We start from the raw sequence: 12,940 nt of genomic DNA, 5'->3' as shown, positions 1-12,940 counted from the left end.
ATTATAGCACTGACAGGTGCGTGATTCACACTATAAGTTGTCAATAAAAAGATTAATATTTGGGTTGTGCCCCCTCTATCCTGGCTCAACCCACGCCAATGCTTTCTGACGTCATCAAATTGCGTCATTGCGCCTGCGCCGTATGCAACCCAATTAACAGCAGTCCAAGTCGAGTGAATCAGAATTATTTGTGATAACGAAAAGCTAGTATTCACATGTGCAAATTATTGCAAGTGACCGAATCAAGATGTTAATTAAGGAATAGTAAGTATTTCTTTGTCCCATCAGTGAGAAAACCGCGCCACAGCCCCCGTCACAAGTCTCGCGAAAAATCGATCGGAAACCCCCCGAAAGTGCCGCTGGTTGCCTCCCAGACGCATACTTGTGCGAAAAGGGGGCGTCTCGCGGCCCTCCGCCCGCAAACCGTTCCGTTTTCCCCAATCCACATGATCCCAACCTAAAAATCTCAAATGTCAAAAGACCTTGAATAAAATCGTGCCATCTGTCATAGTTTTTTTGACGTTAAGTGTGTTTTAGCCGAGTGACTTTGCCCCTAACCGTCGAAGAGGTGAGTTTTAATGAGTGTTATTGAGTCGAAGGCTAATGCGAGAGTTGCAGTACCAAGTCGCTCAATTGTTCAGCGTCGCCGAGGCTTCCAAAGACAACACGGGCGGCGGCGAGGGCATCGAAGTGCTGAAGAATGAGCCCTTCAACAACTACCCCCTATTGGGGGGCAAGTACACCTCGGGACAGTACACGTACAAGATCTACCACTTGGCCAGCAAAGTGCCCGCTTTCATCCGACTGCTGGCCCCCAGAGGCAGTCTCGAGATACACGAGGAGGCCTGGAACGCCTACCCCTACTGCCGCACCGTAATCACGGTAAAATCCCGAGAAGGCCATGGCTGCTAAACTGTCATTGTTTGTCATTTGTTCCCAGCCATGACACTCTCTGATTAGAGAAAAAAAAACACAAAGTACGTCTTGGGTTCGAATTTATTTACTCAGTAATTATGTACACCTAGTTATTTAATAGATTATAAACCTGGAACAGGTATTTTCGCTTAATTGCGTGATAACAGCAAAATTTCCATGTTATTTCAGAACCCGGCGTATATGAAAGAGAAATTTCGTATTGTTATCGAAACATTGCATGCACCGGGTGTTGGAGACGAGAACAATGTGAGTATTAATCTATTTTTCTTTCTTTTCATTCGCCCCGGGGGGTTGTCATTTAAAAACAAAATACATACGCTTTGTACGCTTCGTGTGGTGCTGGGCTTGGCTGTGGCAGAATCCCGGATACATGAAAGAGAACTTCGTTATCTGTATCGAAAGTATGCACATTGGGGACACGGGAAATCAAGATAACGTAAGGAGGAATTTGTTAGTTTTTTTTATTTTTGCACGTGTGGTAACAGTGACGTTAAAATTTTGGGTTTTGTATATGTGTGTGTGTTTAGTTTTCGTTTTGTGTCTCTGGTGGCCAACTATTTGCGTAAAAATAGATAGTGTAACCACCTTGAATTTTTATTTGAAAATAATTCGGAGTTTTATTGTGTCGTAAAACAGCTATTATTAGTCTAATTATACCGATTTTTGTGTTTTTTGACTGCAAATAACCTAATTATGCTTATTGTATACGGTAGATAGGGCTCGTGGCCCCAGAGGTCGCTCCAGCCTTGGATTTTTAAAATTCATTCACAAATTAAAAAAATTCGTTTTTTATCGTAAGTTGGCAACATAAAATACCTACTTATCTTTAATGTGGTTTGATTTGAGACCTGATTATTTTAATACAAAAAAACCAAATGTAGGGCAAGTTGATATCACCAAAAAATATCTATATCAATAAATATACAGGGTGTTTACGGTCTTGAGGTTGAAATTTAAATGAGATAATGTTCACGGTAGAAGAAAAAACGCCAAATAAAACAAAAATTCACGTTGTTAAAGGAAATTATTCATTTTACAGTATTTGTTTGAGAACTGCTGCTTCGGATGCAACATTGGTCATTAGTATCATTACCTTGTGTTTCAGCGTAAATCATAATCACAACAACTAATTTATAATTTTAATATTTTGCCATACATGTTTATAAATTTGGAGAAAAGTTAAGAAAAACGAATCAAACCTATTGGAAACCATTCGCTGAAAAAGATTAAACAGAAGATCTTCGAATTTTGATAAAAACTAAAAGCAAAAGCAAATCAAATGATGACAGTGTCAAAACTATGAAGTGACTTTTCTCTTTCATTGTCATGGATACGATTTTTTATCTGTTACAACAATACAATTTTATCTGAACAAGGAAATAATTCCAGTGACCCTCAAACCGTGTACCAATATTTTGGAGTTAAATAACATTCTTGATAATAACAATTATGTGAGTTTTTTTCTCGGTTACAGTATTTCTGTACTCTTCTGTTACTAGGTCAATTTTCAACTCCAAGACTGTAAACACCCAGTATAACTTAATTTGCTTTAACGCTTCTTATTTTTGTTTTTCGAGTACAAATAGCCGAATTATGCTTATTGAATATAGAAGTACTAAGTGTCTAGATTGCTCCATCTAGGGACTTTAGGCTTTGTTTTTATGTCAAATTGGCAACATACAATCGATTGTAAAGGGGTTTGCGTACTGGCTATACAGGGTGTAACGAAAAGATAGAGACAAAAAGTAACCTGAGATTTTCCATGTCAGAATAAAGCGATTCAATCCAACTTCCCTATATACCAAGTTGCACATTTTAAAATCTAGAGGGCGCCAAAGTTTAAAAATTATTTTCTCTACTAACTTTAATATAGTAATCGATTTTTATGAAATTTCGTACAGGCAATTGATATGAAAACACATGTTTTGGTACTATCTCTTTTTTTTATTATTGTAAAGTACTTACCAACTTATCTATTAACAACTGAACTTATTTTAAGCCATATTTTTGTTATACGTAATCCGAGTAGTGTAATTCTTTTTTTATTTGAAAAGTACATTATTTCTAAACATTTTTTGTATTTTATAATTTTTTTATATCGGCTTTGGTTTCAAAGTAAAAAAATAATTAGACATGTCAGAATTTTGGTCGTTGGCCATTTTTTATTATTGTTTTAAAAATTACATATTTTCAAAAAAATAGGTTTCAGTTTCTTTAAACAAAAAGAAAATCATAATTTCATTAGCGCCCTCTAACTTTTAAACGGTGCAACTTAGTATAGAGGTAAGTTTAGTTAAATCGCTTTGTTTTCACTGGAGAATGTCAGGTCAGGTCAGGTCAGGTTTGTCCCCATCTTTTTGTTATACCTTGTATTTTAATAGAAAAAAAAAATAAGTAGGTCAGGATGTCAACACAATAAATGTCGATAAACTAGAATTTTGCTTAGAAGGTCGCCAGAGGTAGCTTGGGTGTTAAGAATTTTATTAATAAGTATGGTTTGAGACTTGTCTTGACTTTTTTTAAGAAAAAATGAACAGAAAGTATGTATTTTGTTCAGTATACGATAGATTGAAGTGGTAGCCACCAGATGTCACTACAAACTTGTTTTTGTTTTTTTTTAGTGGAAAGAGAAAATGTCAATCGTTAATAATTTTTGAATCTAGCATTAGATGCCTTAGAGTTAGATAATTGTAGAATTTTGCTATGATTTTTGCTTCAACAAGAAATTAGGACTCCAAGTGTATTTCATTTCGTTATACTGGGTGTTTGAAATTTATTGTTTAGGTCATTTGTGTTGAAACTCATGTGTGCGAGTAGATTAGTTACGTCACTTTTGATTTTAAATTGTTGATTTTCAAAAGTTTTGAACGTAAAGTGAAAAATTCGTTCGAATTTAGGTCCACGAACTTCCCCCCGACAAGCTCAAGCAGCGCGAGGTGGTGCACATAGACATCGCTAATGACCCGATATCCCCCAGCGACTACAAAGAAAAAGAAGATCCGACGAAATTCAAATCGGAGAAGACCGGTCGGGGGCCTCTCGTCGGCCCCAACTGGAAAAACAACGTCCAACCGGTTATGACATGCTATAAATTGGTAACCGTCGAATTCAAATGGTTCGGTTTGCAAAATCGCGTAGAAAGTTTTATTCAAAAGTCGGAACGACGACTGTTTACCAACTTCCATAGGTAAATATAGGTTGTTTGAAATGTGGTGTGCGATTTAAATGTTTTTTTTTTTTTTTGTAGGCAAGTTTTTTGTTGGATGGATTTATGGTATGGTTTGACCATGGCGGATATTCGAGCCATTGAAGAAAGGACGCAGCAAGAACTCGAAGCGTTACGTCAAAAGGGCGAGGTGCGAGGGATGAAAGCAGAAACGGACTAAATAAATTTTTGCAGTTGTAGTGAATTTAATTTGATTTAAACGAACTGCCCGCAACGGCACGTAGTAAATTAATTTTTGTTGTTTTATTAATCGATTAAGTATAGAAATGCATTTAATATTGTGATTTTTGGTATTTTGTGGAAGATAGAGTTACCAAGGGTTTTTTGTTCTTATCTAGTGAATCGGTGCAGTTCGTTCTTGTTTTAAACCGGTGAAAATAATGAAAGCTTTCGAAATTTTATATTTTATTTATTTATTTTCATTATTTTCCAATAAACTCATTCCTTTTTACGCCGTTTTGATTTTCTCTTCGGAAACGACGAAATCTGTTGCAATATTCAGAAAGCCATTTTGACGGGTTTTTCTCTCATACTGTATAAATGTTATCGAGTAGTTGTTAAAATTATTGTTAGAATTTGGGATCATGTTGACAATATATCTATCTTGTATAAAATGTCGTAGTTAGTACCGGGCGTCTCGGATGAATTTTTCTATGGCAAATGGGGCCCCCGGTTCGGTCAAAATGGTTTCTAGCGAAAAAGTCAATTATGATTGTTTAGTCCGGTCCTAACGAGGCGCAACAACTACTTAATTTCGACGTAGTATTAATAGTTAGGTTTTTTAACGCTGATTTCCTTCTGGCTGCAGTTCCACATCCATGTTGGCATTTTAAATGTGTACGTGTAAAATTCATTTAAATTCTAGTTTCTAGTTCAAGTATGTATGTAATACTGTGTAAAAAGTTGTACACAAAACGTTAATAAAATTAGAAGTAACCATGCGAGGGCCCTGATTTACCCAACTCCGGTCCTGCTGTGTTTCAACCACGGCCGACCTTGATTACGTCAGATAAGATAGCTCACAATGAAATTCCTTTCACTCAAACTTTTAGAAAGTATACACAAGTGCAGTACGCGTCGGAGCCCCTTTTTAAATGTTTTAACCCCACTTATCGCCCCCACAACACACACCATGGGCTGTTCCACGTCCAAAGTTGAAGTTTCGCGCTGTAAGTGTCAAACCGTCTTTTGTTTCCAATACCAACCCCCCAAACATAAACATAACCTCAAAATCCCGACTTTAACCGCAATTATCCCCTTTTGCATTGATTGTCAGTTCGCGGAAATACACTAGACCGGTATTTATAATTAGAATGAGTAAATATAAATGCGGTAAGAGTCCCAAATGCAGTTATTTGTGTAAGTCATTTGACAGATCGTATCGATCCCACAGCCACCGTCATGTACAGTGCGGTTTCTCTATCAGTTCATTATTTCAAATTTTTGCCAATTTATCGTTGGTTTTCAGCCACGAGCAAGGATGAGGACTACGTGGAGGGCGTCGTGTGCCAGGACTCCGACATTGCCGAGAACGAGATGAAGAGTTTCGAGCTGGGCGAAGGCCGGGTGCTCCTGGTGCGTCAGAAGGGCAAGTTGAGTGCAATCGGGGCCAAATGCACGCATTACGGGGCCCCCTTAGCTGCGGGGGCGCTAAGCGACGGCCGCGTCAGGTGCCAGTGGCACGGGGCCTGCTTCAACATCCTCACAGGGGACATCGAGGACTTTCCAGGTATAAATTACACCAAATGAACGGTTATTACATGATTTGCAGACTACAAGGCCAAAACTAATCGCAACTACTTAGAACAATGTTTTTGTTCGTCATTGTTATAATGTTACATCAATCATTACATCGTTTCGTTTTATCAAAACCGACAATTGATTTTGCGAAGTTACAGAAACATTGTTTCACTTTTATGGCAGTGTCATTTTTTATTAGAGCTAATTATTATTATTAAATGACATAATGACATTAAATGACATCATTCGTTAATCAGGCCAAATGTTTATTATTATTATCGTTCCTAGGCAACACGCAATTGATTGATTGATTTTGTGCAATTGAAACAGACTTTTTTCACACATGGGTGTGTATCTGGGTCATTAATAAAAAAATTAATTTTTACATAACTTTCATTTGTAAACAAGCAAATCTCGTGTTGTTGATGGAAAAAAATGAATAAATTATAGATGGAATTATGTATCAATTTTTGTTATTTTCCATTTATTTTGCCACAGAAATTATTTTTATTCCTGATTGGCAATTTTAAATTGCCAAATTAAATAATTAAACACTTAAAACTAATAGAAAAGTGTACTTTATTGATTGTTTGATCAATGATAAAAGTTACTTTTGAAGTTACACGTTTCTGATAATTTTTTATTCTTATCCGGTTTTATTCAAGTTCAAGTTTATTCAAGCTTGATATGTTTTATTAGATTAGAATCAAGACATAGCCCTATATTTTTTATTACACTTTATATTTTCTTTTTTAGTTCAGATTATTAAAAACATTTATGAGAGGCCAAAGTGCAGTTTCTAAAATTATTTTGCCCTATAGAGGGTGTACCATTTTTGCAGAGCAGCCTTTTAACACACAGTTTTTTTTAATGGCAATGGCTGTATATTTGTACATGTTTGAATTTGCACCTTTTTAGGCTTTATAAATCCGTTTAGTTTTTGCAATTTGCTTTAACCGTTCAGAAGAAACTTTAAAGGACCAAAACTTGATTTTTTTAAATGGCACTCTCTGTGTTTTATTACTAAGTATTATTCAACGTCTCATTTTACATCTTTTTCACCCAAAAGTTGATAGTTTGGGAGATAATTCGGTTTTTCTGAAAAATGCACATAAAATCTCTTGGATACTAACGTTGCGAGCCATGAAAAACAATAAATTCTGACATACCAACGCAAAGTGACTGACATTTATCGTACGTCACGTTTTGATTTTCTTGTGAAAATGAATTTTTCGCGTAAAATGCAAACAGATCTCATCGAGATATAAACATTAATTTTGACAAGAAATTATTAAATAAAAATGAAAGAAACTTTACAATGTCGCAAACAAGTAAATAAAAAATTATTTGTTTAATAGCTTCTTGTCGTATTTGCCACATAAAAGCCACTTTACAGAAAATGTTTTTTCTTGAAAATTTCAAAAGGCATACTCGATTTTTCAAAACTAAAATTTTGTAAAAAATTAGTCTTTAACCAAGCAGGGCTGAATCTCAAAAAAGTGAAAATTTAAATCATTTTTTATCTGTTACCAAGAATCGTTTCACCTATCCCGGGACACACTGTATAAAATCTACAGCTCCTATCACAACTGTTGACATAATTTAGTTACTTCTGCTGCCAACATAGACACTATACCGGGTGTGTCAGAACTCGCGCCCCAGAAAAAAACTTCTAGTAAGATAAGATACCAGGAACATGGAGAAAATATTTAAAAAAAATTCTGTCAAAAAATTTTGACATTTATTTTTTGACATTTGACATTTTTTATGTCTATTTAATGATACTGATGATCTTGTGTATGTTTTTTTATAATTATTTAATAGAGGAACAAAAATTTATAATTTGCAATAAATTAAATGGCCTCTATGAATTGACCGCGACTTTAGTTTTTTTTCCATTGGAAAAATTTTAATTCTATGTAATTGTAACCAACCTTGACAAACAAAATTTCACTAGTTACATTAAAATGAAATTTGAAAAGGGACACCAACTTTATCAAGTTAAATTGCACTACTCTAATAATTAAAAAATCAAAATCAGACGAAAAAAATCGGACTTCAACTAAAATCTGAAACTTATTTTTATCACCTGTGTCATCATGGATGGGAAAAGGGTGAATAAAAAGTATGGAACCAATCGTTTTTTTTATAAATCATTTGCTTTGAGAAAATAATAATAAGTGCTAAAAAAATATGATTGTGTTTTGGAAATAAAGTATTGTTTTGTTTTTGAATTTTTCGGTTTTTTGTGTCAAAATGGCAACTTATATGATTTTTTTTTCAATAAAAATGAAATAAAACGTAGATAATAAAATCGTAAAAGAAGCTTTTATAGTGGGTTGCAATTTGAAAAAATTAAAAATTTTGAAGGACTCAAAAAGAAATTTTATAATTATTCATCAATTGGTGTTTCAAAAAATTATTAGTTTAAAAGCAAAAAGAGTTTGGTTCCACACTTTTTATTCACCTAGTATATGATAAAAACGATTAATTATTAATCAAAAAAAAGAAAGCGCAAAGTAAATTAAGAAAATCAGAAACAGAAAAAATCCAATTTCCTTGTTTGTTAACTCGTTAGTCAGTAGCGTAGAACTTAGTTAAATGGTTTTTTAAAAAAAACTTGTGGTACCAATATTGAAAACTCTAATTACCCTGGCCCATTAAAAATTTAAAATACGCATTTTATTGCCACCAACATTGTCAACAAGTAAAAAAAATTGGTATATGAAAAAATTCCAGGTATGGACTCGCTCCCTTGCTACCAAGTGACCGTCGAGAACAACTCGGTCAAGGTCCGTGCCAAACGCTCCGAACTCGAGACGAATAAACGCGTAAAATCCATGACAAAACGCAACCCCCACGAATCCCAACACATTGTCGTTATCGGCGGAGGCCCCTCGGGGGCTGTCTGCGTCGAAACTCTCCGCCAGGAAGGTTTCTCCGGCCGAATAACTCTCGTCTGTAAAGAAAACTGTCTCCCATATGACCGAGTCCTCGTCAGCAAAGCCATGGATTTCGACCTTTCGAAGGCCCAATTTCGCACCGAACAATTCTACAAAGACAACGGAATCGAAGTATTAAAAGGCGTCGAGGCAACTGGAGTCAACACCACGCAAAAATCGGTGAATTTAAGCAACGGAAACGTTTTGAATTACGATAAGTTGTATGTGGCCACCGGAATGAAGGCCAATAAGGTGGCTATTCCGGGGGCCGATTTGCAAAATGTCGTGATTCTGAGGAATTACGATGATTCAAAAGCGACCAATGCGCTGATTCGGGAGGATTTGAAAGTGGTTGTCTTGGGGTCCAGTTTCGTGGCGCTTGAAGCGGCGGCCTATTGCGTGGAAAAGGGGGTTAAAAACGTCACGATTATCGCTCGAGGGAGTGTGCCTTTTAAACCGTTCCTGGGGGAGGTCGTAGGGGGCGCTTTCAAGTCGTTTTTCGAGGAGAAGGGAGTCAAATTCATCAGTAATTCCGGTTTAAGTAAGTGTCTCGATGATGGGACCGGGAAAGTGACAAAAGTCGAGTTGAAAGATGGGTCAACTCTCGAGGCTGATTTAGTGATTATGGGGGTGGGTAGTAGTTGTCTCACTGATTTCCTCAAAGGGTCAGGGATCGAGCTACGCCCCGATGGGACAATCGAAGTGAACGAGTTTTTGCAAAGTAACAACTCCGATGTTTACATCGGGGGGGACATCGCATACGCCCCCGTGTGGTCGCATCATGATCAGAAAGCTGCCATCGGGCATTACCCCCTCGCTCATTATCATGGCAAAATCGCAGCGTTGAATATCCTAGGAAAGGGGAAAAAATTACAAGCCGTCCCTTATTTCTGGACCAAATTATTTGGGAAAAGCTTGAGATATGCCGGACATGGAAAATTCGACGATGTTGTTTATATTGGGGATGTTAACAAGTTCAAATTTGTTGCTTTTTACTTAGATGGGGATGAAGTCGTAGCGGCGTCTTCTGTGGGTTGGGACCCCGTTGTGTCACAATTTGCCGAAGTCCTAGCCCTTGGCAAAACACTCCACAGGAAGGACGTACAAAACGACGATAAATTTACTTGGACCAAATTGTTGCAAAGTACTTAAAAGGGCCTGTGATTGAAGCCACACAGTATTTTATTTTTCTAAATGATTTATTTACAGTTTTATAGTGTTGTGTAACTAAGAAGTCTAATAAATGTTATGCTTACTAATCCCATGCTTCTTTATGTCGCAAATGTCCCAAAACTGACTCAATTGTGATGTTGTCTTTGTAGTCTTTCTTACTTGTTATTAATTTTATGTAATTGGCTTCTCGCTTACCCAACGCAATAGCGTGACCGTAAGATTGTTCCTAAACACAACCATTCGGGAAAAAACATTAAAACAACCAAGGGGTACTTACAGGAGTCAGATATGAGTGTCTCAAGTAGAACATATTTTTCTCTTCAATCTCAAACTCATTTCGGAGCTTTTGTACGTCTCGAATGGTCACAGGCCGGCTTAGACGGTGCTTCCCGATCCAAATATTACCGGGGGGCATGTGTTTACGCCTACAAAGAGCCTGAAACAGCCTCATTTTCGAACAAACTTAACCTCACTTTAACGATAAATTGTTAAGTTGGCAATGCACTAAAAAAATCCTAATTATTTTTTAAAAATACAAACAGGACGGAAATGAAACGGTTATTGTGACCTATTAAAGGCCCACTGACCGTTTTACCCACTAACTGCACGAATTATTTTATTTTTGTTAAAACAGATTATTTAAATTTGTTGGGTTGGCAATCTTGTGTTATAACCCAACTTTTGACCCCTAAGAAAAATGACAAATTTCATTGCTAGGTTAAGTTTTAGCATACTAAAACCACAAATATGGGCCTCCCAGATCACTCGGGTCATGCCCGAGTCTTATTTGAGCCGCGTCACATCGTATTGTACCACTCGTGTGACACTTTACCCTAACCTCACTTTGCGTCCTTTTTCATCAAATTCGCGCTGTATTCAGGACAATATTTCAACGTTGCAGCTCAAAAAGCGCCCAATCCGTAAGAAAAAAATCCTAGAGGATGAATTAGTGCGCCCCCCTGGCCTATACAGTGTTGTTGCGTACGCCACCGCTGAAGAGTACGATTTAGAGCGCCTGATCCAGGGGTTAAAACAGTTGGATTTGTACGAACCCAAAGTGATCGCAAATGCGTCGGATGTGGTGCACGCCGTGGCCAAATATCAAGTTGATCAGGAGCCCCGCGAGATTTTTTTCTTCCGCGAAGGCAGTGTTGTTTTGTGGAACGTGACCGAATTAGAGAGTAGTAATGTTCTTAGTTTTTTGCGCGAGTTCGAATTGGAGAGTCATTCGGAGAGTTTGGTGCAGGAGGAGTGCGAAATAATGACTTACAGGCACCAGAAAGAGGGGCTGCCTAGTGCCTTGGCCAAAGACGGGGACTTGTTGGTGGCCACGGTTGACAACAGTGAGATCGATTTGGATAAGTACACGTTTTCGAATGCGATGATTCTGAGTGTGAAGTTGGCCATATGGGAGGCGTCGCTGGAGCGCTACATTGGGACAATTGAGTTTGTTACAGAAGACTTGAAGAATGGGAATAAAATTAGGATGTCTCGGGAGGAGGTGTTGAGGAAACATGGCGAATTGTTCGCTTTGAGACACATGATTAATTTGAGTTCGGATCTTTTAGATACTCCCGATTTCTACTGGGAGAATGAACAACTAGAAAATTTATACTTGCAAGTGTGTAATTATTTTGCGATTGCGAAACGGACGAGAGTGAGTTGTTTCGGCCCCCTTTTCGTGTATTTATCGTCAGTTTCTAGGTCATGAACGAAAAAATCAATCATTGTGTCGAGTTGATTGAACTCTTATCAACGCATTTGAGTGATAAGCATCATGTCCGGCTAGAATGGATGATAATTGTCCTCATTATGGTCGAAGTGGCATTTGAAACGATCCATTACATTGACAGATACATGAATTAAGATAAGCCTTAAACACATTTATCATTATTTTGTACAATAATTAGAAAAATTACATAAAACAGGATTAAACATCAATAATAGACTTTAAAAAACTTGTTCCATTTATCAGCTTTGTTGTCGCGACAACAAACTCCACGTTCGAGTCTTCTTGTTGCGACAAAAACCTCAACGCAGAAATCTACAATTACCAAATTTTTATTTTCGTTTTTTTCGAAATAATTTTTTACCTCTGCAAACGTGCATCCCCCAATGAAAAACACTAAAACCACCGACGGCGTATCAGAGTTGTTCGGGGCCAAATTGGGCACTGGAGGCGTTTCATCCAATGTGGGGCCCGGTAACAACCCCAAAACATCTTGTAATTGCTTCCAGCCCCCGTTTTTCGTCACTTGTTCCGCTAAACGCACACTCAAGGGGGCGTAAACGCTATGTACGTAACTAATATCCGTCGGGTTTATTTCCGACGTGTCTTCCATTGTGAGTCTTAAGGCTTTGCGCAGGACTGTGTACTGTCTTGTCCCCGACTGGACCTTCAAAAGTCCCACCTTCTCCAGGTTTGTGATGGCGAGGAGGGCCTGCAGGCCGTACACCTGGAAATTATCACGTTTAAAATTAGTTGGCTGTGATTGTGAAGTTAGGTTGGCAACATTTAATGAAATGAGTATAAAATTTATTTTGATCCGAGAGACCTCTGTGACTCTGGAATTAAGTTGGCAACACTACATGGGTTTTGACAAAGAATGTTGCCAGCAGGTGTGGTGAAATTTCACCAGATCTGGTGATTTTCATGTTAGCCTGGTGATTTGGTAAAAATTCAAATATATGGTGATTTTTTGGAAATTAAAAAAACAGTTTTTCGAACATTTTCCACGTTTTCAACCAGAAACTTGATTATTTCGTCAAGTTTTTTCAAAAAATTCGTAAAACCACCAAATTGGTAACAAATTGCTTTTTTACAATATTTTACTACAGGATAAAAATGACAATTTCTTTTTGTCTTTTTCGAATACTTTTTCAGCTAGGAACACAATTATTTCGGAAAATTTCGTTAAAAACT

The 12,940-nt window shown here is 37.2% G+C and overlaps 5 protein-coding genes across 9 annotated transcripts in view; 3 read left to right on the top strand and 2 right to left on the bottom strand.

Annotated features, from left to right (window-relative positions):
* Window positions 1-125: 125 nt before the first annotated feature.
* Window positions 126-5,103, top strand: LOC123009347 (phosphatidylinositol transfer protein alpha isoform). Of its 2 annotated transcripts, none has more exons than XM_044405582.1 (6): window positions 126-264; window positions 538-568; window positions 619-882; window positions 1,295-1,372; window positions 3,834-4,123; window positions 4,184-5,103. In XM_044405582.1, exons 1-6 carry the CDS (start codon window positions 248-250, stop codon window positions 4,320-4,322), a joined length of 819 nt encoding a protein of 272 aa, XP_044261517.1. In that variant the 5' UTR covers window positions 126-247; the 3' UTR covers window positions 4,323-5,103. The 2 variants fall into 2 exon arrangements, with proteins under 2 accessions (XP_044261517.1, XP_044261515.1); XM_044405580.1 differs by lacking the exon at window positions 1,295-1,372 and adding an exon at window positions 1,105-1,182.
* Window positions 5,104-5,158: 55 nt separating this feature from the next.
* Window positions 5,159-10,103, top strand: LOC123009345 (apoptosis-inducing factor 3-like). Of its 3 annotated transcripts, none has more exons than XM_044405576.1 (3): window positions 5,159-5,331; window positions 5,631-5,891; window positions 8,642-10,103. In XM_044405576.1, the coding sequence occupies exons 1-3, from the start codon at window positions 5,187-5,189 to the stop codon at window positions 9,994-9,996; spliced, it is 1,761 nt and encodes a 586-aa protein (XP_044261511.1). In that variant the 5' UTR covers window positions 5,159-5,186; the 3' UTR covers window positions 9,997-10,103. The 3 variants fall into 3 exon arrangements, with proteins under 3 accessions (XP_044261511.1, XP_044261513.1, XP_044261512.1); XM_044405578.1 differs by lacking the exon at window positions 5,159-5,331 and adding an exon at window positions 5,363-5,494; XM_044405577.1 differs by lacking the exon at window positions 5,159-5,331 and adding an exon at window positions 5,375-5,521.
* On the bottom strand, window positions 10,009-10,620 carry LOC123009348. Its single transcript, XM_044405583.1, has 2 exons — window positions 10,295-10,620; window positions 10,009-10,243 (listed from the first exon to the last, which is right to left on the bottom strand). Exons 1-2 carry the CDS (start codon window positions 10,466-10,468, stop codon window positions 10,100-10,102), a joined length of 318 nt encoding a protein of 105 aa, XP_044261518.1. The 5' UTR covers window positions 10,469-10,620; the 3' UTR covers window positions 10,009-10,099.
* Window positions 10,218-11,975, top strand: LOC123009346 (required for meiotic nuclear division protein 1 homolog). Its single transcript, XM_044405579.1, has 2 exons — window positions 10,218-11,674; window positions 11,722-11,975. The coding sequence occupies exons 1-2, from the start codon at window positions 10,715-10,717 to the stop codon at window positions 11,881-11,883; spliced, it is 1,122 nt and encodes a 373-aa protein (XP_044261514.1). The 5' UTR covers window positions 10,218-10,714; the 3' UTR covers window positions 11,884-11,975.
* Window positions 10,766-12,940, bottom strand: part of LOC123009344 (vacuolar protein sorting-associated protein 33A) — a 6,578-nt gene continuing 4,403 nt past the window's right edge. Inside the window, exons 3-5 of one of the 2 annotated variants that reach the window (XM_044405574.1) lie at window positions 12,111-12,473; window positions 11,937-12,061; window positions 10,766-11,890 (exon numbers count right to left, since the gene is read on the bottom strand). In XM_044405574.1, the coding sequence (XP_044261509.1) occupies window positions 11,948-12,061; window positions 12,111-12,473 (477 nt within the window). In that variant the 3' untranslated portion in view covers window positions 10,766-11,890; window positions 11,937-11,947. Of the gene's footprint in view, window positions 12,062-12,110; window positions 12,474-12,940 lie in introns of both variants that reach the window. The other variant, XM_044405575.1, reaches the window with a different exon arrangement.

This window comes from Tribolium madens, unplaced genomic scaffold (genome assembly GCF_015345945.1).
Source record: "Tribolium madens isolate multiple individuals breed KSU strain unplaced genomic scaffold, Tmad_KSU_1.1 Scaffold_71;HRSCAF=194;Tcas5.2_LG6, whole genome shotgun sequence".
NCBI classification, from domain to species: Eukaryota; Metazoa; Arthropoda; class Insecta; order Coleoptera; family Tenebrionidae; genus Tribolium; species Tribolium madens.
Note: the sequence above shows the minus strand (reverse complement) of the source record. Positions and strands in the feature narration are given on the sequence as shown.